The following is a 26,908-nucleotide window of genomic DNA, read 5'->3' as shown; positions in this document are numbered from 1 at the left end:
TCATCTCAGTGAATGCAGAAACGGCATCTGACAAAATCCAAACGTATTTCATGACAAAAACACTAAAAAAAACAGGAATAAAAGGGAACTACTGTGATGTGATAGGGGCATTTCTGAAAAACCCACAGTTAGCATCATACTCAACTGGTGAAAGACTTTCCTAAGATCAGGATCAAGACAGAAACAGTGCATTGCAAGTTCTAACCAGAGTAATTAGGCAAGGGGGAGAAAAAGGAAAGAAGTCGGAAAGTAGTAAAACTATCTCTATTCACCAATGACGTGATTCTACATAATTCTTTTGTGCTAAAGAATTCACACACACAAAAAAATTATTAGAGCTAATAAGTGAGTTCAGCAAATTGTAGGATATGATATCAACATTCAAAAATCAGTTGTATTGGGCTTCCCTGGTGGCGCAGTGGTTGAGAGTCCGCCTGCCGATGCAGGGGACACAGGTTCGTGCCCCGGTCTGGGAAGATCCCACGTGCCGCAGAGCGGCTAGGCCCGTGAACCATGGCTGCTGGGCCTGCGCGTCTGGAGCCTGTGCTCCGCAACGGGAGAGGCCACAACAGTGAGAGGCCCGCGTACCGCAAAAAAAAAAAAAAAAATCAGTTGTATTTCTATACAATATCAATGAATAATCCAAAGAGGAAATTAAGAAAATAATTCCATTTATAATAGATACAAAAAGAATAAAATACTTAGAAATAAACTTAACCACTCTCACAACTTTTATTTACACTATACTGGAGGTCCTAGCCAGTGTAGTAAGGCAAATCAAAGAAATGAAGTCATGTTGATTGGAAAGAAGAGAAAATAACTCATTCATATAAAACACGATTAACTATATAGAAACCCTAAGGAATCTAAAAAAAAATAAAAACCCTAATTAGAATTAATAAGTGAATTTAGCAAGTTACCAGAATACACTGTCAAGATACAAAACTCAATTGTATTTTAATATATGAGCAACAAGCATTTGGAAAATAAATTTTAAATACAATACCACTTCCAATAGCACTGAAACCATAAAATACTTAGGAATAATTTCACAAAAGATGTGCAAACCGACTACATAAAACAGTACTAAAAGAAATTAAAGAAGACCTAAATAAATGGAAAGAAATACCATTTTTTATTAATTTTTATTGGAGTATGTTGCTTTACAATGTTGTTTTAGCCTCCACCGCACAACAAAATGAATCAGCCAGACATATACAGATATCCCCTCCCTTTTGGACTTCCCTCTCATTTAAGTTACCACAGTGCATTAGGTAGAGTTCCCTGTGCTATGTTCAGTGTATTCCCATCACTTGTCTATTTTATACATAGTATCAATAATGTATATGTGAGAGGGATGCCACTTTTATGGACTGTAAGACTCAACCTTGTTAAATTATCTGTTCTCCCTGAGTTGATCTCTAGGTTCAACACCATCCCACCCAAAATCCCAATACAATTTTTGTGGAAATTAATAAATTGATTCTAAAATGTATATGATAATTCAAAGCACCTAGAACAGTTAAAATACTCTGCAAAAGGAAGAACAAAGTCGAAGCATAATAGTCAATACAGTGTGATATTGACATAAGGATAGACAAATAGATCAAAGGAGAAGAATAGAGACTTTTTAAAGCCCATGGCCAGCTGATTTCCAACAAATGTACCAAGGCACTTATATGGCAAAAGGAGAGACTTTTCAACAAATTCTCCTGCAACAATTGTGAAAATATATGGAGAAAAATGAACTCAACCTTACACTGTGCATAAAAATTCATATGAGATAACTCATAGATCCAAATGTAAAAGCTAAAACTATAAAGCTTGTGGAACAAAACATAGCCTCTTGATTTTGGAGTAGGAAAAGATTTCTTAGAACACAGAAAGCATTAATCATAGAAGAAAAAAACTGATAAACTGGATATCATCAAGATTGAAATCTGCTCATCAAAAGTTAACAAAAAGAAAAGACAAAAACACTGAGGGGAAATATTAAAAATATGTAAATGACAAAAGAGTTATATCCAAGTAAATACACTATTCCTACCAATCGATAATAAAAAAGAAACCACCCCCCTCCCCACCATGAACAAAAAATTTGAACAGACATTTCACTAGAGCATCCACACCAATGCTCAATAAGCACATGGAAAGGTGCTCAACACCAATATCAATAGGGAAATACAAACCAAAACCACAACAGTCACTCAGACTGTTCTAAATCTGTACTCTTATTAGCTGTGTGACTTTGGACACATAATCTAACTCTCTGTGCCTCTGTTTCCTCATCTGGAAAATAGGGATAACAATAGCACCTTATGTTCACATCTTTATGACGATTGAATAAGTTAATATATGGAAAGCACTTAGAATTGTGACTGGCCATTTATGTCTATTATCAAGTGTGGTGGTAATGTCACTTGATTTATGATTTTTAAAAGATGACTGGCTGTTGTGTGGTGAACAGACTCTAGAAGGGCAAGATGGGAGCAAGAAGACCAGTTAGGGAGCTGTTGCAATGGTCCAGGCAAAAGATGAGTTTGGTTTGGACCAAAGGAGATAGTGAGAAGGGGCCAGATTTAGGCTATCATTGAAGGTGGAATCAGTAGAACTTGCTGATGAATTGGATGTTACATATGACTTGTGAGGGGAAGAATCAAGGACAACAGAGAAAGCAAAAAATAAGGGACTGGGGAAGGGAAGCGATCAAGTTCTGTTTAGGTCATGGGTTTGGCATCCCAATGAAGATGCCTGGTTGGCAGCTGGGTAACTGAGTCTGAAGTTGGAAAAGACATGGACAGTACTAAACATTCAAATGTATTTCAGAGGTGATAGTGAATGGGTCACTTTTTTTTAAATCATTCTTTAGATTTTTAAAAAACTTGAAATGGAATAATTCTTAAAGGATTAATTTAATCCTACAAATAATCTTAATTAAATGGACTGAGACCAATGGTAAAAGAACTGAAATGCAGCCCATAAACAGAATAACATTCAAACGGCTAATTTGTGTCTACTCCCTACCCAAAAAGAGCCCTCAAGATATTGTTTTAGTTGTAAAATAAAGGTGCACTCTTCTGAGAAAGGTCGAAGGACTAGATAAATTTCAGAGAGCACTGGAAAGTTTTTTTCCCCTTTGGCATCCTGTTACCACAAGTTCAAGAATAGTATCATGATTACACATCTAGGGACTTTCTTAAAAGTCACTGCTGCCCTGGGCTGTTACACAAGTACACCAACTAGCCTAAATTTCATGACTGTAGGCCGAATTATTCCTCTTATTTCTATCAGCACAGCCCCATGGATTGTAAACTAAAGTTCCTTCAGAAAGAATTTCAAGCATCCTCCCCCAAAACAACCACCTAATAGAGCACATAAATAATTTCAAAAAAATAGGCCCCTATGACTTTTATCTACAAAAATAACCAGTAATCTCTGTGTGCAGTTCCTCAAAAGTTGCCTGGGACCTGCCTCTATCACCCAGGCCCCAACCTATGCCCAGGGCCTTATGTCCACCCTCGCTGATACCCAGTCAGAAAAATCATGGACTTAGGCAGCAGCTGGGCTTGCTTGACTTTATTTTGTACTTCTTAGCCAATTAAATAAGTAGAATTTCTAGCTCGATCACCAAGCCTTACAGCCTCCCACAAATTAACAATTTCCTATCAATGTATATCTCATCGCTCCCCAACCCTGCTCTTTTGCTACTGTCAGGTCAACTTCTTGTTACCCCTCACCCAAGCCTGTACGTACCTTGGATGACAACCTATCAACTCTGTAATGACATTCTACTTTTCCTCTATCATCTCTATCCCTCCCTGCCTTCTGTTTACACTTGCCTCTTCCAAGAAGGAGTCCCTAATTAATCCTGCTTCCTCTTACTGCTATTTTCCCCAGTTATTCTCTGAAAAATTCTCTCTCCTTCCAAATTCACCTCCACTCTCATCTCCCCTGTGAAGGCTTGTTTGGCTCCCCAGACAGAGTAGACATCCCTTTCCCATTGCCCTCTGCACAAATACAGCTGGGGTAGATGTCATGCTTCTTCATAAACTGGCAGCTCTTCATCAAGACTGTACACTCTCCATCAACAACAGAGTTGACTTGAAACAATCTGAACATCCAACAACATGAGATTATTCATTTACTTATTCTTTTAGTCAAACATTTATTGAGTAGCTACTATGTGCCAGTCATAGCTCTTAGATTACTTGAAACAAATCTAAAAGGCCAACAATAGGGATTAGTTGAAATAACTCACAAATTAGGGGTTAAATGGAACACATTAATCGTTGGCTACAAATCAATCACTTTAATAAATTATAGTTAGCTACAGTCAAATCATAAGCAGTATTACCTAATTTATGGAATCATATGCACATCTATAAAATAAATATACATAAGACAGGATTTTGAAGAATTTGTACCAAGGGGATAATTGTTGTCATCTCTATTGAGTGGGACTATGGCCATTTTTTAATGCTGTTCTGCTATTCTGATTTTCTAACTTTTATGTAATAAGCATGCATGCATTGCTTTTCTAATAAGAAAAATAAAATAAATAATAAAAGTAACTGAAATTTTCAAGTTTGGGGAATTTTCTGCTTCAAACTATTTACTAGATTATTTTCTAAACTGATGATGTCTGTCCCGCTTGTTTAGCTATGTTTTCATGTTTTGCACAAAGATGGATGACTTGGATTGTTCCAACTAATTCTATCTCACACCATCCAACAATTACTTATTGATTTACTAATCTCCTATTGTCACACATTTCAGTTGCTCCAAAATTTCACAAACATGGAAGAACAGTTTCTTACATTTTAGCCTCATAATTTCTGGGGGAAAAAAAGTTAGGAATGCTTAAAAGATTCACAGAAAAACAAAATTATTAATACAGAAAGTCTAGTAACTGAGATTTATTTTTGACCAAATGATCCCGTTCATTACATTATTCTCCATCAAAATGTTTTTGACCAAGTTGTAGTTCATCAGATCATCTGGAATTCACCCCAAAACTCTAAGATCCATGTATTAAGCCAAACAACTAGGATCTCTTTTCTAGCCTGGGCCACATTTGGGGTGAGTGGTGTAGGCGCAACAAGCAACTAAAATATCCTCATAGTGGAATGTGGCTGGTGCTTGGGGAGGGCAGTGGAGTATCTAAGCATGGAAATTATGATTAAAGGCACAGACATAAGAATGTATTCAGTGTTGTGAAAATAATGACACTAGCCTAATTAGAGAAAGCGTTTAAAACTTTGTGGCTTTTGGCATATAAGTTTACAATAGAAAGTGTGGGACCAGAATATGAAAACTTTTGAATGCAAAATTATTTGGATTTGATAGAACAGATCATAACAGGTGAGCATAAACTTCTGAGACAATGAGGATCAAAATCATACAATCAAAATCATCTCTTGCAGAATGGATTAAAATGTGAACAACTGGATGCTGCAAGTTGGAACGCTACTGCCAAAATGTAGTTATGATTAAGGTCCTGGACAAAGGTGATGATTACTGGAAAGCGCCCTCACATGCGCATGTGTGTAGTGAGAGAGAAAGACTGCCCTCCTCAAAGGGAATGGTGATTTGCAAGTCCTATTCCCAAAGTCATTGGAGCTCTTCGCCAATTCTGTGACCCACCCCAGTGTCCTTCTAATAAAGTCCCTTTTCCTCTTTAACCAAGTTTTAGTTGAGGTTGGTCATTTGCAAATATAGAATTCCTAATACACATATAACCAAGTTTGAGATTCTATAAGAACTCACTCAAAGGAATGCTTTTACAACTAGGTAAGATACAGATCAAGGTAGATTTTTTTAAAATCATGGTGTAGTTTTGTTACTTATGATCATTTTGTCTGGATTTTTCCAAAGTAGGTTACATAAAAGGCCTTACTCATTCATTTATGAATAAAAAGTTCCTTCAAATGAAGTAAAAATTATTTCATAACTCACTCTTGGTAAATACATCAATAAATCAGAGATTAGGTTTCTTGCCTCATTAATTTATCTGTACAGGACTAATCAACATCAGTTAAATCATTCTATTTAATACTAAATCATGCTGCTATGAAAATCCTTCCAAATCACTGATGCTAGGTTGTTAACAAAATATCTGGCTTGTGACCAGAATCCATCTGGTTCATTAATCACAACGTTATTGGAGACACAGAGGGGTTCCAATTCCTGGTTTTTGCACCTGTTTTTCTAATAGCAACAAAATGAGAGCCGAGACAGGAACAGGGAGGGAGACATCAGGCTAGATGAGAAAAAGCGACAAGAAGATAAAGGACTCAGATAAAGGATGTATTCCCAAGATCAGCCAAAGCATCCTAAGTTTCATCAGTCAACCAGGCTCTTTCCAGTAAACATCTATCACTGTAATTGCCAAAGTAATTCTGTAATACCCTCATGAAACGGCTACTCTTTGACTTCAACAAAATTGAGAAAAGTGTTTTTCTTCCATAACAGTCACCTTTACTTTCTAAATGTTTACTTCTGCCTCCTCACCTAATTCTCCTGCTTTGACTTATCAACAGCAGATGCCAACCAACTGACTCTGAGACTTTAAGATCATTTCTCAGTTCCCAGGCTCATTCATAGCTCTTTGCTTTGGAAATAACTCAATTTCCCTTGCAAGAGAGAACACTTTTCGCGTAAAGGAAAAGTGACATGTGGATGTGTGAGGTCTTCTACGTTGTCAGACAGGATAAGATTACAGGAATAGGAAATATGTTTTATGGAATAGCCTATAATAGAAAGTAATCTGCTTGCCCCTCTTTCCCCCCCTTTTCCCATTTGCCTTATGTGGTAGCAGTCTCTACATGGTCTTAAGTCAAAGTTTTTCACACCACAGATTCTAGCTGTGAAATCGAGTTATGTATAGCCACAGAAATTTTGAAAATGGAAATAAAATAGAACTAATTCTATTCAGAGTGCACCACATGTCATAAGGGTAAGTATTGTTTTGTGAGACTTCTGTTGTGTATGTGTCAACACATAAGATGCCTTTCTTACTGTCAGGGTCAAGGTCAGAAAAGTTTGAAAGTCAGTGATCGATGTTAAGGGCTATTTTCATTCTGCAAGTATTTATTGAGCACCTACTATAGGCTTGGCCCAGTTCTGGCGCTTAGGGATCCAATAGTGAACAAGTCAGACAAAAACCTCTGCCCTCATGGAACTTCCATCTCAGTAGGAGGAGAGAAGAAAAAAACAACAAACATAACAAACGTGAACTAAAAAGCATGTTAAAAGATGGTAAGTGGTGTGAAAATAAGGGAACAAAATAAGGGAGCCCTGGGTGCCAAGGAGAGGAGATGCCATTGCTTTTGGTAGCACTCACAGGAGTCTTTATTTTCCTTTCATTGAATATGCCGTAGTTTTAATCTTTTCATTTTCCATCTCCGTAGGACAAAATCCGTATGTGCTCCTATTAGGCAAGAATCATTTCCATTAACATCTACCCTTATAGAACTTAAAATACCCTGATCCACAGTAAACAACGAATCTAAAAAAGACACACTCCCTTCTGCACCCACAGAGAGTCAGAATCAGAGAATAGGATTAACCCAGGCAGCTGCTCAGAAGGACGTCAGTAATCCTTCTGCCCCATTTCCAAGTCTAGGAACATTTTTCCTTAGCCTCCTTTTGTGATCTTAAATAATCCCTGAAGATTATTCTTTACCACAAAAAAAGCTGGTCAGCTTGGGCTTTGGTGGGACTCATTTACAAATGTTCATCAAGGGTGTTAATTAACACGCATAAGCCTCTTGGCCCTGCAGTGTTGAGCAACTACTAAATCCAAAGAATGAGCTTTTGTCTGGGGGTTGCATAAGGAATCGAAGGCTGCCTTTTCAATAGCCACTATTACGCCAGAGGCTGTGTGTTTGTTTTTGTTTGGTTTTTTAATTGCTCTTCTAGGGTCTTCTATTCTGAAGCTAAAAACCAAACCCAAGAAAGTCGTGTTCACACATTTCATCTGCAGTACCTATGAACTCGGTGAACTCCTCTCTTCTCCAGGCCCCCAGAAAGTGCTTCTTGAGCCAGGAAGGGGTCCTCTACTCCCACTAAGTCTGGGGTGCTGGGAGAAGCATTTTAAATGGGGTGTTCAGGATGTGCCTCATTTGAGAACGTGTCTTTTGAGCATAGGCTTAAAGGAGGTGAGGGAGCTGTGGATCTGGGGGTACAGTGGGGTGGGGAGAACATTCCAGGCAGAGAGAAGAACCAGAAAAAAGGGCCCCAAGGCACAACAGCAAGCCCTTCCTGTGGCTGAAAGGCAGTGAGTGAGGGGACAGGGGGTTGAGTTGAGGCCAAATGTATTAAACAGCTGTGAGGGTGTTTCCAGAATGGGGAACTGGAATCATAGCTGCTTGACCTGTCCTCCTTTATGAAGAAAGGGAAAATTCAAAACTGCAAGGCTTAAACATGAAAGGAAAAGAAAAAAAAGAAGAAAAGCTTTTTAATCAAATTGTGAATGACGCGGTTTTCGTTCCCCCATCTTATTTCTCACAGAGTAGCAATAAACACCAGGAAACATCCACACACGGTTTCTGCTGTAACTCCTCATGAAAGATTGTTTGGTTTCTTTAATTTTTCAGAAATGAGACTCATGTAGAAGAAAAAAAATGAGAGCTCTGAATTGAAATGTGCCTTTTTCATGACTACTATTTGAGTTATCGTGGAATCATTACTCCACCAAGCAAATATTTACACAACGGGCAAGTTATTATGGGGGAATATGCAGAGATCACAACCCAGGTACACTCGTGACACCTCCATTTCTGAGCACCGATGTGACAAGGAGGGAACCTACCCTTGGTCTAGACATTCACCAGCACACACACAAATGAAAACTGTGGGCTAAAGACAGCATGCAGTAAGGCAGTGAGCACTGCAACCAGGGGTTCAGAAAAGCTGGGCTCTTTTTTTTTTTAATTGGAATAGAGTTGCTTTACAATGTTGTGTTAGTTTCTGCTGTACAGCGAAGTGAATCAGCTATACGTATACATATATCCCCTTTTTTGGATTTCCTTCCCATTTAGGTCACCACAGAGCACTGAGTAGAGTTCCCTGTGCTATACAGCATGTTCTCATTAGTTATCTATTTTATACATAGTAGTGTATGTATGTCAGTCCCAATCTCCCAATTCATCCCACCCTGCCCTTCCCCCGCTGTGTCCACATGTCCATTCTCTACATCTACGTCCATTCCTGCCCTGGAAATACGTTCATCTGCACTATTTTTCTACATTCCCCATATATGTGTTAATATACAATATTGGTTTTTCTCTTTCTGACTTACTTCACTCTGTATGACAGTCTCTAGGTCTATCCACCTCACTACAAATAACTCAATTTCATTTCTTTTTATGGCTGAGTAATATTCCTTTGTATATATATGTACCACATCTTCTTTATCTATTCATCTGTCGATGGACACTTAGGTTGCTTCCATGTCCTGGCTATTGCAAATAGTGCTGCAATGAACATTGGGGTGCATATATCTTTTTGAATTATGGTTTTCTCAGGGTATACGCCCAGTGGTAAGATGGCTAGAAAACCTGGGTTCTGATCCCAGTTTGATCCCTTGGCAGTTTAGATCCCTAAAATCTGAGCCTCTCAACTATTTTACCGGCCCCCCAAAATACACAAAAGCATTTCAGAAACTTTAAAGCATTATTCAGTGGTACAGGCTTTTTCAAAATTATTTTTAATTAAATAAACTCATTAATGTAGTTTAAAATCAAAGGCTTATGAAAAACAGTAAGCATCTTCCCCAGGCCTTCTCAAACTCCCACTTCTGCTCCCTGCAGACAACTACAGTTAACTTTTAGCTGTTTCTTCCAGTAATTACTACCATATTTCTAAATAATATGCTTCTTCCAACATTTAATAATTCAACATAATGAAGAGTTAGCTCTCTCACACCCCTCAATTTTCTTGCCTCATTCTCCCAAATGTCTGTTCTTATTCAAATCATTAACCAATAGTCGCATCGAGGTTCTCATATAAATATTGTTCACTGGAGAGCCAAATAGGACACTATAATATTTCTTTTTTTGTACAGCTTTTTATTTTCCCTTGAATAAATCATCACCTCACTATTAAACTTGTGTAATACTTCCTACGTGTTTTAATGTTTTCGTGATTCTCCATCATATTCACTACCCTCTATTCTATTGAGTCTACTTTTTTACTTAGAGCTCTCCCTTCTCTGCTAGATTCTTCCATCCTCCTGGTTCCATCTGGACGAGATGCTGTCTAGAACTGCTCTCGTCCTAGAATTTTTCTTTATTTCTTATGGATTATAGCTATACTTTTCTACATCTGTTTTCTCCCCGTTTATTTACTCTGTAATTTTGTTGGTGCATGCCTTCCATTAGCTTCTTAGGAAAGATTACACAGAAGGTAGGATTTATTTTTTTTTAACATCTTTATTAGAGTATAATTGCTTTACAATGGTGTGTTAGTTTCTGCTGTATAACAAAGTGAATCAGCTATATGTATACATCTATACCCATATCCCTTCCCTCTTGCATCTCCTTCCCACCCTCCCTATCCCATCCCTCTAGGTGGTCACAAAGCACCGAGCTGATCTCCCTGTGCTATGCGGCTGCTTCCCACTAGCTATTTTACATTTGGTAGTGTATATATGTCCATGCCACTCTCTCACTTTGTCCCAGCTTAGCCTTCCTGCTCCCCGTGTCCTCAAGTCCATTCTCTACGTCTGTGTCTTTATTCCTCTTCTGCCCCTAGGTTCATCAGAAGCTTTTTTTTTTTTTAGATTCTATGTATATGTGTTAATATACGGTATTTGTTTTTCTGACTTACTTCACTCTGTATGATAGTCTCTAGATCCATCCACCTCACTACAAATAACTCAATTTCTTTTTATGGCTGAGTAATATTCCATTGTATATATGTGCCACATCTTCTTTATCCATTCATCTGTCGATGGACACTTAGGTTGCTTCCATGGCCTGGATATTGTAAATAGAACTAAAATGAACATTGTGGTACATGACTCTTTTTGAATTATGGTTTTCTCAGGGTATATGCCCGGTAGTGGGATTGCTGGGTCGTATGATAGTTCTATTTTTAGTTTTTTAAGGAACCTCCATACTGTCCTCCATAGTGACTGTATCAATTTACATTTCCACCAACAGTGCAAGAATGTTCCATTTTCTCCACACCCTCTCCTGCATTTATTGCTTGTAGATTTTCTGATAATGTCCATTCTGACCGGTATGAGGTGATACCTCATTGTAGCTTTGATTTGCATTTCTCTAATGATTAGTGATGTTGAGCATCCTTTCACGTGTTTGTTGGCCATCTGTATATCTTCTCTGGAGAAATGTCTATTTAGGTCTTCTGCCCATTTTTGGATTGGGTTTTTTTTTGATATTGAGCTGCATGAGTTGCTTGTGTATTTTGGAGATTAATCCTTTGTCAGTTGCTTTGTTGGCAAATATTTTCTCCCATTCTGAGGGTTGTCTTTTCGTCTTCTTTATGGTCTGTGCAAAAGCTTTTTTAAGTTTCATTAGGTCCCATTTGTTTATTCTTGTTTTTATTTCCATTTCTCTAGGAGGTGGGTCAAAAAGGATCTTGCTTACATTTAGGTCTTTAATGCATTTTGAGTTTATTTTTGTGTATGGTGTTAGGGAGTGTTCTAATTTCATTGTTTTACATGTAGCTGTCCATTTTTTCCAGCACCACTTATTGAAGAGGCTGCCTTTTCTCCATTGTATATTCTTTCCTCCTTTACCAAAGATAAGGTGACCGTATGTGTGTGGGTTTATCTCTGGGCTTTCTGTCCTGTTCCATTGATCTATATTTCTGTTTTTGTGCCAGTACCATATCAGAAGGTAAGCTTTCTAAATCCCTACATAACTGTGCATTCATTGTGCTAGGAATTCAGAAGGATCTTTAAAGCTAAAGGCTTGTGTTCCTCAGTTCTGAAGGATTTTCTTATATTCTTTCTTTAATAATTTCCTGCTCTCCATTTCCTTATTGTCTTTCTGAATTCTTATTAGTTTGATGTTGGACTTTTATGTTTCATCTTTTAAATCTTTTTCCCCTTTCTTTAATATTTCCATTTCTTTGTCATTTTGTACTACTTTGGGGGCACTTCTTTTCCTATATCTTTCAATCTTTTTACTAAACATCTTATTTCAACAGTCACGTTGATGTTCAAGAATTTTTAAATATTCTCTGATTTGTTCCTTTTTCAGTTTGTGTGTATTTAATTTCCTGCATAATGTGTTTTTCATGGTTTGCTTTTCTGTGTATTTATTTTATTCTCCCTGTTTCATGGTGGACACTTTTCCTCAAATACCTTTTGATGCTTGGCTGTCCATTCATATTTAAGAGAAAAGTGTTTAAAATCTAGTCAAAATTATAGGCATGGGGACACTTTATAGGCAGCAAGCTATGCTCATTTGCCAGGAAGTCAGTCACTTCATTAGGGGACCAGCCCCCAATGTCAGTGGGTGAGATCCTTACTTTGGTGCCGTTCAAAGGCACCGAATACCCTCCCTTCCCCTACCAGGAGAGACAGATGCTATCTGCTTAGAGTGATCAGGCTGCTGGGAGGTGATGGAAAGTTTGTAGGTCCAATTCCAGTTGAGCCACTGTGTTCATCCCCGTGTCTCACTCCTGTCTTTGCTCTATGTAGCCCCAAAGTTCCACTCCCCTGTCTTTCAATTACTCCAGAAAGCAAGCCTCCAGTCTCAGGCCTGGGAATATGGTAGGGTGTGAGTATTCTTTGCGATTAAGTAGATTGTCTAATGATCTGACAAAGACCTACTGATGTCATCGAATAAAATAAGTTTAAGTGAATATCCATTATTTATTTAATATTGCAGGATCTAATCCCTGGCACTACCCAATCTGAACACGCTCAAAAATCCACATTCTTCAACATATGCAACCATTCAATTTGGGGAAATTTCACCACTTCAGTGGGAGGCCACAGCCCCCGTCTAGAGCCTCAGGGAGATAGTGATGGACGAGGCACACTGGAGGGTGTGGAGTCACGCTCCTGTCAGGGCTTCAGATGAGCCAGATGCTATAGGTCGGGGGTTATAAACTCAAAATCCATACAGATTTGTTTGGCCTTTGTCAGGCTTAAATTTTTTTTTTTTGAGATAATCTTTAAAATTCAGGAAATTTCACTCAAAATTCTGAGTTTCTAGCTTCTTTTAAAATCAGAGAATCTGGCAGGACCATACCTCATCCCTCCTGACAGAGAATTACTTGGGGCACATGCTCACCCAGGGCCACAACTTCTCCTACTTGCCCACTTTACTCGGGTGAAACAACCTGTCTAGTTAACATTCATCACCACACATAGTTACAATTTTTTTTTTCTTGTGAGAACTTTTAAGATCTACTCCCTTAGCAAATTTCAAACACAAAATACAGTATTAACTATAATCACCATGCTGTACATTACATCCCATGACTTATTTTATAACTAGAAGTTTGTAATATCTTTTGACTGAGTCTTCTGTTTTTCTTTTTAGCTTTTTTTCCTCCTTATATATTCTCAGTTTCCTCCAAGTTTTTGCCCCAGAAAGTTGAGTTTTTTCCCCTCTTTATTTAGGTGGGTCTCAATCTTTCAAGTTAGAGGCTTTCCTCGGATCCTGTTGATTCTTGATTGTCTACTCATGTTTAAGAACGAGAAACAAAAACCCTGACTGGAAGGTCTGAGCATGTGGGTGGGGCATGTTGATTTTGAGCTTCACTGTGGAGTGATCTGTCTCTGCCATTTGTTGTGGAACCTTTAGGATCAGCATCTTAGGTCTTTCCGCATGAGCTCATCAGACTCCCTGGAGAAGACACGTCCAGTCCCTCCCTGGAGAGTAGAAGTCACACAGCCAACATTCCAAGAGCCTGGTGGGCGAGGACAGCTGGGAGCGGGGTGGAGGAGGGGTCTGGGGAAGGGGTGGGTGTCTCAAACTTGTCGCATATGTTCACTTAGTCCTTATTTTCAGTGTGGTGCTCATGCCCTCAGTTGTGCCTGATGTCCCTCAGTCCAGACACTTTCCATTTTATACTCTCCAGAAAGTTCACTTCGAGTTTTCTCCTTGAGTGGAGAAGCAGCATATGCCCAACAGGCGGGAATGGGGGAAGAGACCCAGAAATCTAGTTGTTTCTTACACAGCTTTCAACCAATTCTCATTTTAAGCACCCACTCCCTTCACCTCCAGTTCCATAGTACCTGCTCTTGCTATTCTCTGAGCCTCTGGAAGATTCTGCAATCGTAGGATTGGTTCTTGGCTTCTCCCACAGTCAATTCAGCAGTCAGCTTGCTCAGATCCGCTGAGTCAGGAATACTCTCCCACCTGCTTCTCAGCTTCCAAATTTCTGTTACTATTCTGCTCTCTCCATCACTGTGGGTCTTTCTCCCTCACCCTTCCCTCCTTTGCTCCTTCCCTCCCCTTGCCGCCCCCCTTCTTTGCTTTAACTGTTTCTTTACTAAAGTTTAATGGGGTTTCAAGAGGGAAAATAAATTAGATGGGTAAATTCACTCAGCCATCTTTTCCCAGAAACACCACTTACGATTTCTCCATCACAAAAGTATTACATTTTGCTTATAGAACAATTAGAAAATCCAGATAATCAGAAAGAAAAAATTACCCATAAGCGCACTATCCAGAAATAACCCACTGTTAACATTTTTCTTTTTCCCTTTCACATTTGTGGGGGAGGGGGCGGGGGGAGCCAGTGCACTCTTTCATTCATGCTCTGGATATAAATGGAAAGCAAGATAAACATGACTCCTAGCATCTCAAAGCTGAGGTCTTTGGGGAAAGACAAACAAATAATTTCAATAAAATGTGTGAAGTATTATTAGAAGGGCAGTACAGGATTTTATGGGAGCAGAAAGCAGGGATAACAAATCTAGGCTTGGGCATGCCACGAAAGAAGCTGGGGGAAAGGACAGTGGCTGAAGAGAGCTCAGCACAGCTAAAGAGCTATAGAGTGCTCTCTACTTATTCACACTTCTTCACACAACAGAGATACATAAGAAGCATAATATATCACATGGCATTTTTCTCTTAATAACATACCATGTGCAACATTTTAATCACCGTACATTAACTTTATAATGGCCGAATACTATTTATTCCACTATACCTGTGCACTGCTATTCCTTTAACAGATCACCCTAGTATATTCAGGTTATTTCCAATTTTTAAGAAGCATCCACCATCTGTGGTAATCCTCCTCTCACCTTTACACATTGAGGATGAAATTTAATACGATTAAAAGTTCAAAAACAAGTGACAAAAGGAGATGACAAGGGAAGTCTGGCTTAACAGCAATTCACATGGGGAAAAATTTAAAAGCCTGAGAGGTTTTCGCTGACCACAAACTAATCCGAGTCCGCAGGAAGTTAACAGCCAAAACTGCGAATGCAGTCTTGGACGGCAGGGACAGGATTCGGTGTCCAGAATAAGAAATGTGCCCTGAACATCTGGGGCAGCTGAAATTTGGTCTGCACATCAAATCTTAAGAGAAGCCTTCAAAGAGTCTGGGCTCACTTCTCCTGCTTCGTGTCCTTCCCCTCCTCTCCCATCTGAGCTTCGGCCCCTCCACGCGCTGATCCTATGACGTGAACTGCGCATTGCTGCACCTGGCCCCGGCTGCACAGCTGGTTCCCAGAACGCGGAGCCCAGAACGCCCTTCCTACTTTGGGTGTCCTCAGTCATCTCCACCGTCTGCAGCCCCTTGGTAAGGGCGATGGACACAGGCAGCTCCCACAGACATCCCTGTTCTGCTCTGTTCCTCAAAGACCCACCTCTGGGGAGATAGAAAGGTCAACTCTTCCCTCTCCCTCCCCACCGTTTCCTCAAGTGTCAGAAGACAAAGAGCCCTCTCAACAGCCACATTTGCTTTCTCAGAATTCAACCACATTCCTGTCTGCCCCACCGCAGTCTCCCAAGAAGGAGCCCTGACTAAATGCCAGCTCCCTCTAATTCTTCTCGGAGGAGCAGCCATGAGTGTGAATAAAGTAGAAAATACTTAGGAAGAACATAGTGGCCTTTTCAGATATTTGAAAAGCTGTCTCGTCAAAAAGCAGTTTGTTTTATTCTTTGAGATTTATGGAGGCAGAGACAACCGCGGGTGAGTCCCATACAGAGGCAGGTTTCCAATCAATATAAAAGATAAAATCGAGTGGGCAACTTGAGAGGAGCTGGGTTCCTCTTGCCGCAAATAGTCGAGCAGAAGCTAGAGGACCCCAGGGCCACTGCAAGGAGTTGGTCCTGAGAAGAAATCTGACCTGGGATTTCCCTGGTGCCTTCTAATTCTAACATTCTAATTATCAAATAGTAGTGCACTTATAGACATGCAAATAATATCTTCTCACCATTATATTTAAACTTAATGTATAGTACTGGTTTCAGTTTATTTTGAGTATTTTATCAAACTATAAATGATACTGGTTCATGGATGATGTTCTGACATCCATACTTCAAACAATAATGTTATTAATAAAAAAAATCTATTCAGACTGGGGCCATGCAAGTTCACTAAATATTTATCTTTAAGTCAATATATCAAATTATATCAGTCATAAATTTTAGTATATTTCCTTTAAACATCAAGAAAAGGTACTTGGTAATACGTTTTATGTAAAATAAATTATCTCAAAACTCATTTGAAAATCTTTAGTCAAATGCTGTTGAAATAATTGCAAAGACTCTATCCCACTGAATGAAGAAGTTAAGTGAGGCAACAATTTCTAAAGCGTTTGTCTAATTCCTTTCACCTAAACAGCTCAAGAGAATCACTTCTCAAGCACTCTTGCTTTTATTATTATTGACAATAAAAATTCATACCTCACCTCTGTAGAGCTCTTTACGTTTTTCAGAACATGTCGACATACATGATTTTGTTTTAATTTTCACAATATATTTGAGAGGTGGACGGTGTCGGAGAGCTGAATGCTTGTCCTTAATGACGTGTTCCCACCTGATTCGCTAAGCACATGGCTACGCAGCTGCAGTAATTCCCACGCTCCTTACACCACGTGACTGAGTCCTGCCAATGGGAGGTGAGTGGAAGAGATGATGCAGCTTCCAGGTCAGGCACTCACAAGGTCACATTCTCCCCCTTCCCCTGTTCCCCTCCTCCCCTGTCCACGGGATGAAAATGGGGATATTTTTTGCCTTGTAAATGTGCAAAGGTTACATACTTATCTGGGCAGAAATTTTTTCCCCTGTTCTTCCTCACTTTTTAAAACTCCCTCCCAGATACTGGGTGAGAAAACAGACTGTAGGTGTTCAATTTAGAAGAAAGAAAAAAAGGACATATTGAAGTAAAATTATTTTACATCTATATTTATTCATTCATTAAAAATTGTATCGAATATTTCCTCTGCTCCAAGGACTGAGATAAGCACTAAAAATTTAAAAAGAAATATGATATGCAGTCTCTGACCTCAAGGAGTCGCAAATGAGTAAATGATCCTCTCTGCCTGTTATGGCAAAATGGGAGTGTTTGAGTCAAGTCTTTGAAGGATAAATAAGAGTTTATCCCAAGGTGGAAGGGAGAAGAGCTATACTGATCCTTTAGATTATCTTTGTACCCAGAATGTATCAAGATAAGCATAATCTACCTTTTATACGCTCTATCTGTTTAAGTACAGATTACAAGTATCACTTTGCAGTTTCCTGAGAAGATGTGGATCTTGAAGGATTCAGTAACAGTATGTATTCTTACTTACCCACTCTTTATTTCTTGTCCTCCCAATTTTATTTTGTACTTTATTCTCTTCCTACACCTAAAATTTCCTTTATGCCTTAAAAAGATAACATTCGTTGAAAGAAAAGCACTTTTTGTACAAATTAATTTTAAAATTCTGGCTTGGAGCAATCATATTGTTTGAAAAATTAAGATAACTCAGAGGACTTCTGTGTGCCAAATTCATGACTAACTACACATTCAGGTAATACAGTTGTGCATTCATTCATTTTGCACTTAAGAAATGTATATTGGCATTATTTGAATGCTTAGTAGTCTGTATTTTCCCTCTTTTCTTCAACTCGAAATAACTGACATTGTAAAACATTGTTATGATTTTGAAATTATTTCATTAGTTCTTTTCCTATTTGTAAATTTTTTTCTTCGACTTGACTGTGACCTTCAAAAAACACTGTGTTCAATCAGATATTCAAAGAAGAGTGAGTCAAGCTCTTCAGGAGATATTTTAACCATTTCTGATTAAACACACCATTGAATCAGTAGTCTATAAAATACATTAACGTTCAACCCAGTTGATTATTCCAGCAATGTACCAAAAACATTTTAATGAGAGGAAAATTGGTAAAGTGTTTCACAAAAGTACAGAGCATGTATAATTTAAACATGTATCTAGTAGATAAATTGCCTCCACTATTACTTGGGGAATGAAAACTCAAGCCACTTCCAATAAATGCTCCTAAAGCCAGCCAGGAGAATTTCCCCACCTCCCATTCTGAAAACTTTTTTATAGTGTTGCATAGTGACTGTAGATAGTTTTCAGTTGTTTGGAAATTTTTACAGTGGAGTCATACATTTAATGATGAACCTTATATTTTTACTGAAAAATGTCAGATTCTGCCCCATTGTATTTACTGATCTTACTATTTGATTAGAATTTAGTACCCCCTGTCCCATAAGAACATGGCTAGAAAGACTGACAAAGAGAGCAGATCCTAGGAGCATCAGTTTATGAAGGCAGAGTCAGGCTGTTAAACAGCCAGAAGCCACTTACTGAGCACCTACCAAGGGCAAGATGGCATTTTAGGATAGATGAAGTGAACCTGGTTTCCTCACTTAAGGAATTACCTGGCTAGTGAAAGGAAGCAAATGATTAAATAAAAGGAGAAGTATGGTAGGAGGCATCAGAGTGAAGCATTGTGGGATTCCATAGGAGAAAGAGATGGCATTCGAGTGTGGAGCCAAAGGGAGCATGTGAGCTGGTTCTTGAAGAAGAAGTGGGATTTTAATAAATGAGGGACTTTGTCTTGTTCATACATAATGATATCCTTGAGAATATCCATCATGGCAAACTGCAAGGGGCAAGTGCAGAAGCAAGGACATCAGCTAGGAGGCTATTCCAGTGATGCAGGCAGAATCTGATAGGGGCTTGGACCTGTAGCTATAGATAAAAGGAGAAGTGCTTTGATTCTGTATACATTTTGAAGGTAGGTAGAGCTATAGGATTGGTTGATGGATTGAATATAAGATGTAAGAGAAAGGAAGAAGTTAAGGTTTGGGGCCCAACCAACTGAAAGAGCAAAGTTGCCATAATGGAGATGGGGAAAACAGGAATTTGTTTTTGGATGTTAAATGTGACATGCCTATTTGACATCAGAGTGGAGAAGGCACTCCAAGTGCTCCAAGTCTGGAGCTCAGATTAGAAGTTCTGGCTGGAGACTCAAAATTTGGAGTCATCAGGACATAGAGTATTCAAAGAGTTCACTTGGAGCGAATCTAAGAAGAGGTCCCAGGAGGGAGCACAAGGCACTCCAGTATTTAGAGGCAGGATGAAGAGGAATAAGCAAAGGGAACTGGGAACGAATCGCCAGTGAGCTGAGAGGAGAAGGGAGAGGCAGTTGGGTTCTGGAAGCCAAGCTGAGGAAGTGTAGCAAGAAAGAGAATAGTGGCTGGACAGATGCTGTGGACAGATCAGCTGAGACAGGAGCACTGATGTTCAATACCAGTCAGGTCTGCACTATACGAAATGCCCAAAGTAACACCTCCCAGCCCCACCTCCTTAAGTGAAACAAGTTGTCTTTTCCCACAGGTTCCCTTTACAGACATTTGCAAGACTCCCTGGGAGGCCCATGTTTATCTTCAACTCGGTCAGAAACCCACGGGCAGAACAAAGACTCAGAGGCACCGCTGGAGCTGGACTCCCAACCACAGGCCTTAACACTAGTTTTTCTGGGGCCATCAAGAACCATCTTTCAAGAGCCATGAAGGCAGAGCAGTCCCTCTTCAAGTCAGAGAGGAGGTGTGTCTTCTTCCTGGGTTATACTCTGAGCAAAGCAGTCTGGATTCCTAGGGCTCTGCAGAGAAATCCTCCTTTCAGTTCTGGCTGTCAGTCTGTCTCTGTCTCTCTCTCACACATACACACACACAGACGCTATTTTTATTAAGGTTTACCTCAGCACCAGAAACCAGCAAAAAACCACGAAGACTCCATTCTGAGCAAAGCCTCCCCACCTCATTATTCATCCTGCAGTATGTCTGGCCTGCCTCCTGTCCTCCAGGGTGGGGTGGGGGGGCAGTGTCCAAATTTCCAGTCTCCCCAGGGGGTCTCCTTAGTCCACCTATAAATTAGTGGAAGCAGAGAATGGGGCAGGGGAGGGGTGTTGGCCAGATTTATCCTTCACAAGTATTACATCCCCAAACGCAGATGAATAAGCTAGGGGCCCAGTGACCCCTGCCAGTAATATCTAAGCCCTAGCTGAAATGTTCTATTACCAAAACGTTCCATTACCAAAATCTGGGGAATATAATTTATCTTTTCAACTAAGATCAAAACTTCCCTCCCCCCCTCCCCCTAACACACACGCCAAGAAAGAGTATTGAAATCAGAATGAAAATATCTCATATGAAACAATGAAAGATACCATTTTTGATCATGACAACTTATTTCTTCATAAGATACAAGAATGACTAAATTCCAAACCAAAGAAATTTGAAAGCAAAATTAATATTTTACAGCAACTGTAATTATGTTTGTAGCATCAGCAAAACCAACTGTCCCCCTGTTACTAATTTCTTATGAACACAAAGTCCACTGCATTTCTGGGAAAGATGGTTAGTGTTTGGCAAGTTTTTGTGTAAGGATACAAAAATATAACTGGGAAGTTAATCAAAAGGCCAAGAGTGGGCACAAGAACCAAAAGCATGTTGACTATTTAGAATACCAGAGTAATATATGTGGAATTTGAAAAAAATGGTATAGATCTTATTTACAAAGCAGAAATAGAGACACAGACATAGAGGACAAACATATGGATACCAAGGGGGAGGGGGTGGTGGTAGGATGAGTTGGGAGATCGGGATTGACATATATACACTATTGATACTATGTATAAAATAGATAACTAAAGAGAACCTACAGTATAACACAGGGAACTCTACTCGGTGCTCTGCAGTGACCTAAATGAGAAGGAAATCCAAAAAAGAGGGGATATATGTATATGTATAGCTGATTCACTTTGCTGTATAGTAGAAACTAACTAACTAACAATATTGTAAAGCAACTGTACTCCAAAAAAAAAAAAAATCAGTAGCTTAGAATCAAAATAAAATAAAATACCAGAGTACCTGAAAGCTCCTACAGCCCCAGTTCCTTATCTTATGTATGAAATGGTCATGTAAGTGGCTGTAACAATTGATAACTTTTGTATTTACACAGAGTTTATTACATGCATTCTGAAAATAGAACTCATGTGATTTAAATCTAAAGTAGTAATTTTGCAGGAATGGTCTATTAGGTCCTTCAGTTGGTCCACATATCTCTTGTTTCTGGTACAAACTGGTAAGAACTGAAATTTCCTTATGTTTTCTTTAAAAGAGGGCCAGTTTTTCCCATAGTTTTTCTATCACCAACCATGAACAGGTGCTATTTAGGGTCTTCTGATTCCTTAAAAGGATTGACAGACTGAAAAAGTTTATTACCACTGCTCTAAAGTATCTTAATGAAAAATATGTATCAATATGGAATCACTAAAATCACAAATTTTTTGTCTAACAAAGCCAACATTCTTTTATGACCTGTGGTACCAAACAGGTTTTGTGGAGCTGACATACAATCTAATTAGCCATTATTACAACATTACCAGCAGCTCCAGCAGTTAAGGCAACTCAATAACCCAATACTGTTCTGCCTCAATTATCTATGCCTTCAATTAAAGTGTGTAGAAGTGGTCTTCATCTTGACTTTGTTCAAAATATGTGGTTTAATTCTAAATTTAAAAATAAGTCTTCCACCTTTAAAAAAAAAAGTTCTGAAGAACCTAGGGGCAAGACAGGAATAAAGACACAGACGTAGAAATGGACTTGAGGACATGGGGAGGGGGAAGGGTAAACTGGGACGATGTGAGAGAGTGGCATGGACATATACACACTACCAAATGTATAATAGCTAGCTAGTGGGAAGCAGCCTCATAGCACAGGGAGATCAGCTCGGTGCTTTGCGACCACCTAGAGGGGTGGTATAGGGAGGGTGGGAGGGAGACGCAAGAGGGAGGGGATATGGGGATATATGTATACATAGAGCTGATTCACTTTGTTATACAGTAGCAACTAACACACCACTGTAAAGCAATTCTACTCCCATAAAGATGTTTAAAGAAAAATAGGTCTTCCAGTAGGCCCACAAGTCACCAAAATGTGGTGCCAAAAGTTACACATTTAAACAGTTTCATTAAAATGTTTGCGCATATCCATAAAATATTCTCTCATGATACAAAATTCTGTACAAAGTGTACCAATAACTGAGATTATAAATGAACCCTCAAATCGATGAGACCTAACCTTCAATACTAAGTAAAGGAGAAAAAGGAGAAAGAATTATTTGGGGAACAACTTTATCATGGCACATTCATTCTTCCTGCTGTCAAAATTTATTAAGCCTTTTGCACAAGGGTGTTAAAATCAATTGTGTCAGGCTAATAATCTCATCCCTGAGGAATCCTTCCTATTGGAGAGAGCATCGTGCGAATACAGTTGTTGTAGGACCCAATCTGTACCACCCTGTAGTGGTTTCTGTCTTTTATAGCTAGCTTTGTTTAAGATTTTATGAGGGGTCATTATACCCCTGCTGATTAAGTAAGGCTGGTGGATGTAGTGTTCAATCCTGCCACAGAAAGAACATCCAAAGACAGTTTGAACTCTGCTCTGCAGTAGATGCGATTTTAATACCTTCAAATTTGCTGCAGCGTGAACTTGTGCTACAAGCAAGACAGATCTTATTGGATTAACACTGAACTCACGACATCTCCACAAATTCTAGTAGAGAGTAACGCTATCTGCGTGGCTTCCGAACAAACTTGTTTCTTTTCTCATGCTCCCCGTGGCTGCTCGTACTCCTCCCTATCTTACCTCTAGGAATTCCTCTAACCTCAGAGAAAGGAGCTCCCTTTTCTCACAGGAGAAACTGATTCCAATTTCTTTTTGACGATGGGCCCAAAAGGGCAATCACAGGCACTCCCACGGCGGGGGCTTCCCTCCCATTCCCAACTCCACGCTTTCCAGGGAAGTCCAAGATGCTCAGCGCCCCCCGGCACCCCCCCCCCCCCCCGCCTCCTCCCCGGGTGTGAATCCCAGGTAACCTCACAGATGTGCTCAAATGGAGCCTCCTCTAACCGGAGGTTCACGTCTCCAGTGGCCCTCTCCCCGGCGTGGCCCTCCGCCTGGCCCCTCGAACTCACCAGAAGGAGGTTGTGCGCCACCAGGTACCCGAGCCGCGGGCTGCCCTGGACGCCGGGGGCCAGGCGCCCGGTGGCGTAGCCGTGCCAGGCCACCACGTAGGGGTTGTCGATGGTGATCCAGTACTTGACCTGGCCGCCGAAGTGGCGGAAGCAAAGCTCGGCGTAATCCCTGAAGTGGTCCGCTAGGGCGCGGTTGGCCCAGCCGCCATAGGCGTCCTGCAGGCGCTGGGGCAGGTCCCAGTGGTACAGGGTGACCACGGGCTGCACGCCCAGCTCCCGCAGCCGCTCCAGCAGACGCCGGTAGTAGCGCAGCCCCTCCCGGTTGGGGGCGCCGGCGCTGCCATTGGGGAACACCCGCGCCCACGAGATGGAGAAGCGGTAGTGGGTGACCCCGAGCTCGCGCAGCCCCTCCGTGTCGCGGAAGACATTGTTGTAACCGTCGCTGGCCACGTCCCCGGTGGCGGGCGGGGACAGCGACGGGGCGCCCGACGGCAGGCCGGCTACCGGGGCGTCGCCTGGAGGCGCCGGAGGGCGGTGGGTGAACGTGTCCCAGATGGACGCACCCTTGCCGTGCTGCCGCCAGCCGCCCTCCGTCTGGTAGGCGGCGCTGCCCACGGCCCAGTGGAAGCCGTCGGGGAAGGTGTCGTGGAAGAGCCCCGCGGCACCCGGGGCCGGAGGGCGCGCGAAGCGGGCCCAGGTCTGCGCGCCGTCGCCGGGCTCAGCGCGCAGGCGGCGGCCGCCCAGGGCCAACAGCAGCAGCAGCAGCGGTGGCGTCCGCAGACGCGGGCGGCGCGGTGGGACGTGGGCGGGCATGTTGCGCGGGAGCCGGACGCCGGGGCGCCGCGCAGCGCCCCTTTATGCCAGCGCCGCGCCGCCCGCCCCCCGCCGGCGCGCCCACCCCCGCTTCCCCGGCGGGCCCCGCCGGCAATAATTACACGTGGCCCCGCGCCTCTCCCCGCCCCGAATTGGGGGGGGGGCGGGGGCGCAAAGGGCGAGCGGGAGTCCGCGCGAGGGGCGCGATCGCGGGCAAGGTGCAACGGGCGCCGCTCCCGGACGTCGGAGAAAATGCACCTGTTCTCTGCTCCCAGAGGCAGCTGGGTATGTTTCCGCGACATGAGTGCCCTGCGCGCCGCCTTTTATTCGGCATCCACGCGCGCTCCTGGAAGAAGCCGCAGAGCCGGGGAGCGTGGAGGAAGGAAGGCGGTCACCCAACTTTCCTGAGTTGGGCGCGGGAACTTTGCATGCCCTCGCGGGGTCCGCCCGCCGGGAAGCACCTGCTTTCTCTTCTCTCCCACTCTGAGGCCGAGAAGAGTAACTGACATTACTAGAGGCGATTAGGAATTGGCCGAAATTGTACTGGGGGGCAGGGTGGGGAGAGCTAGGTCGGAACTTGGAATGTTGGGAGAGAGGGACTTGTGGCGGACTTCCCCTTGAAGTGTTTAAGGAAGATGCTCCCGTGAAGAGTCCCTGGAAGCGCGCAACCTGAATGGCGGGTCCCGCAGGCCCCAGTCCAGGACGCCTTCGAGGAAGCCAAAGGAGATATATGGGATGAGTTGGAACTTTGCTTTCCTCTCCCTCTTACTGTTATCTTTTAACCATTTCAAAACCAGTACTTGTTCTTTAATTCAATAGTGCAGAATTACTTGATGAATGACAGTTGTGATTGTTCTTCCAAAAGAGACAGAGAAACACCAAGGTTTGTACTTTGACTAGCTGTCATTAACCTCTATTATCCTTTGCATCTGTTTTTTGAATAATCACATGTTTTAGCTTTCAGCTCTGGCTTGGCAAGTAATTTATCTGTGCAAACCTTGCACGCAGCTGGGCTGGAGTGGGAGGACTCTGGGTCCCTCATCAGTGAACGGAAAAGGAAGGAGGGGTTTGGCCCAAGCACCCTCTACGACAAAATAGTCATGACGTCTTTCCGGTTACCAAAGAGCCATTTTGATAGAAATTGTGGAGACACTGTGTCCATTTAAGTGTGTGTATATCTGATCTGTGACTAACTGGGGAGTGGATGGTCTGGGCTCCACCTTTGTGATCTTGGGCGGGAAAGTCTCTCCAAGTCTTAGGATCCTTATCCATTCTATTGTATAAAATGGAGATGGCCGTGTCCGCCCTGCCACCTTAGAGGCTTGTTACACTCAAATGAAAAAATGTGCACACAGAGGACTCAAACATGGAAACCCAGACAAATGTAAGATCCTGCTAATATCTTTGCCTTTCTCTCCAGTACAATGTGCCTCAATCCTGGCACACCTGCTCCTGTGATCAATGACTAAGATCCTCATAGAGGTACATCCATTCTCATCTAGTGATCATCCCTGCACTGCTCTTTCATACAGACTTAAAATCAATAAAGTTTTGAATTTTGCAGATGAGGTTACTTTTATTAATTTCCTTAAAATGTAAGCACAACAAATTTATTCCAGTGTTTTATTAAATAGTCCCACCTCCAGCTAGCATATATTATGTGGTTAGTAAGATTAAGCCATCAGGCTGGAACAAGACATTGCTATTCTGTTACATGTGGCATCTACATTTTTCAATAAATGTGAAATAACAAACAATGACACTCCAGGTATTAAAAAAATTATACCACGCAACCACACAGTCACACTCTCTTCCAGCTAAATTAAAAAGCTTCTATGTCTGCATGCAGGATCACATTTCCCTTCTAGAGCTTCAGATTAGAGTGTCTGCTTCTTGTAGCTTGTTAAGTTTCAATTAGAAATGCTTCATGGGTCTCATGGAAAATGGCTTATGCTAAGTGTTCACTTATTGATGTATGGTCTATTTGCTCAGGGCAGATTGTATTTATTGCTACTTTTATTTAACCAACAGTTTTAAAAAAAAGAGAGTGAGAGAGAGAGAGAGAGAGAGAGAGGGACTTTTAGAGCAGTGATTAAAAAGGACCAAGGTGACTGAATACTTCATATTTGAAGTTCTTCTCTCTCTGAAGGGGACATAAAGCACATGTATCTCCAGTTGGACATCATAGCTTTCAGCATTTGCAGAGATGTCCCCAGGTGATAATGTAACCCAATGATAAAAATTACATGGTAATTAAACTTTACTTCCAGAACTTGCTGTTTATCTATCAAGGTTCTGTTCATGGTTATTAAATTCTGGATTCCTGAAGTGTGAATAATTGCTACTGCTGCTTTGCATTCGTTCAGTTTTATTTTGGTTCTTTCACAGGCCCCTTCCAACATCTAAAATGTGGATTTCATTCAATGCTTTGTTCTCCCACATATAAGAGATTAATTACTTGCTGTGCTTTGAATATAAAGGTGAAGTTACTGATGCATCAAAGGAAAGGAGATTTTTTTTGACAGAGGACCGATTAGTGGAGATCTTACTGACTTTTGTCGTGGTGATGATTTTCAACAACCTAAAGGTAGTCATCAAGGTGACCATCATCCTTCATCCAGTCCCTTCTCCCAGGTGCTCCTGGGACCAATGGA

The 26,908-nt window shown here is 41.2% G+C and overlaps 1 protein-coding gene across 4 annotated transcripts in view; it reads right to left on the bottom strand.

Annotated features, from left to right (window-relative positions):
* The window catches only part of KL (klotho), a 78,788-nt gene extending 54,518 nt beyond the window's left edge, over positions 1-24,270 (bottom strand). For all 4 annotated transcript variants that reach the window (XM_073795042.1, XM_073795044.1, XM_019936421.3 and 1 more), the window contains exon 1: positions 23,442-24,270. In XM_073795042.1, the coding sequence (XP_073651143.1) occupies positions 23,442-24,254 (813 nt within the window). In that variant the 5' untranslated portion in view covers positions 24,255-24,270. The remainder of the gene's footprint in view (positions 1-23,441) is intronic.
* Positions 24,271-26,908: the final 2,638 nt, after the last annotated feature.

This window comes from Tursiops truncatus, chromosome 18 (genome assembly GCF_011762595.2).
Source record: "Tursiops truncatus isolate mTurTru1 chromosome 18, mTurTru1.mat.Y, whole genome shotgun sequence".
NCBI lineage: Eukaryota > Metazoa > Chordata > Mammalia > Artiodactyla > Delphinidae > Tursiops > Tursiops truncatus.
This window is presented reverse-complemented; position numbering and strand designations above follow the sequence as displayed.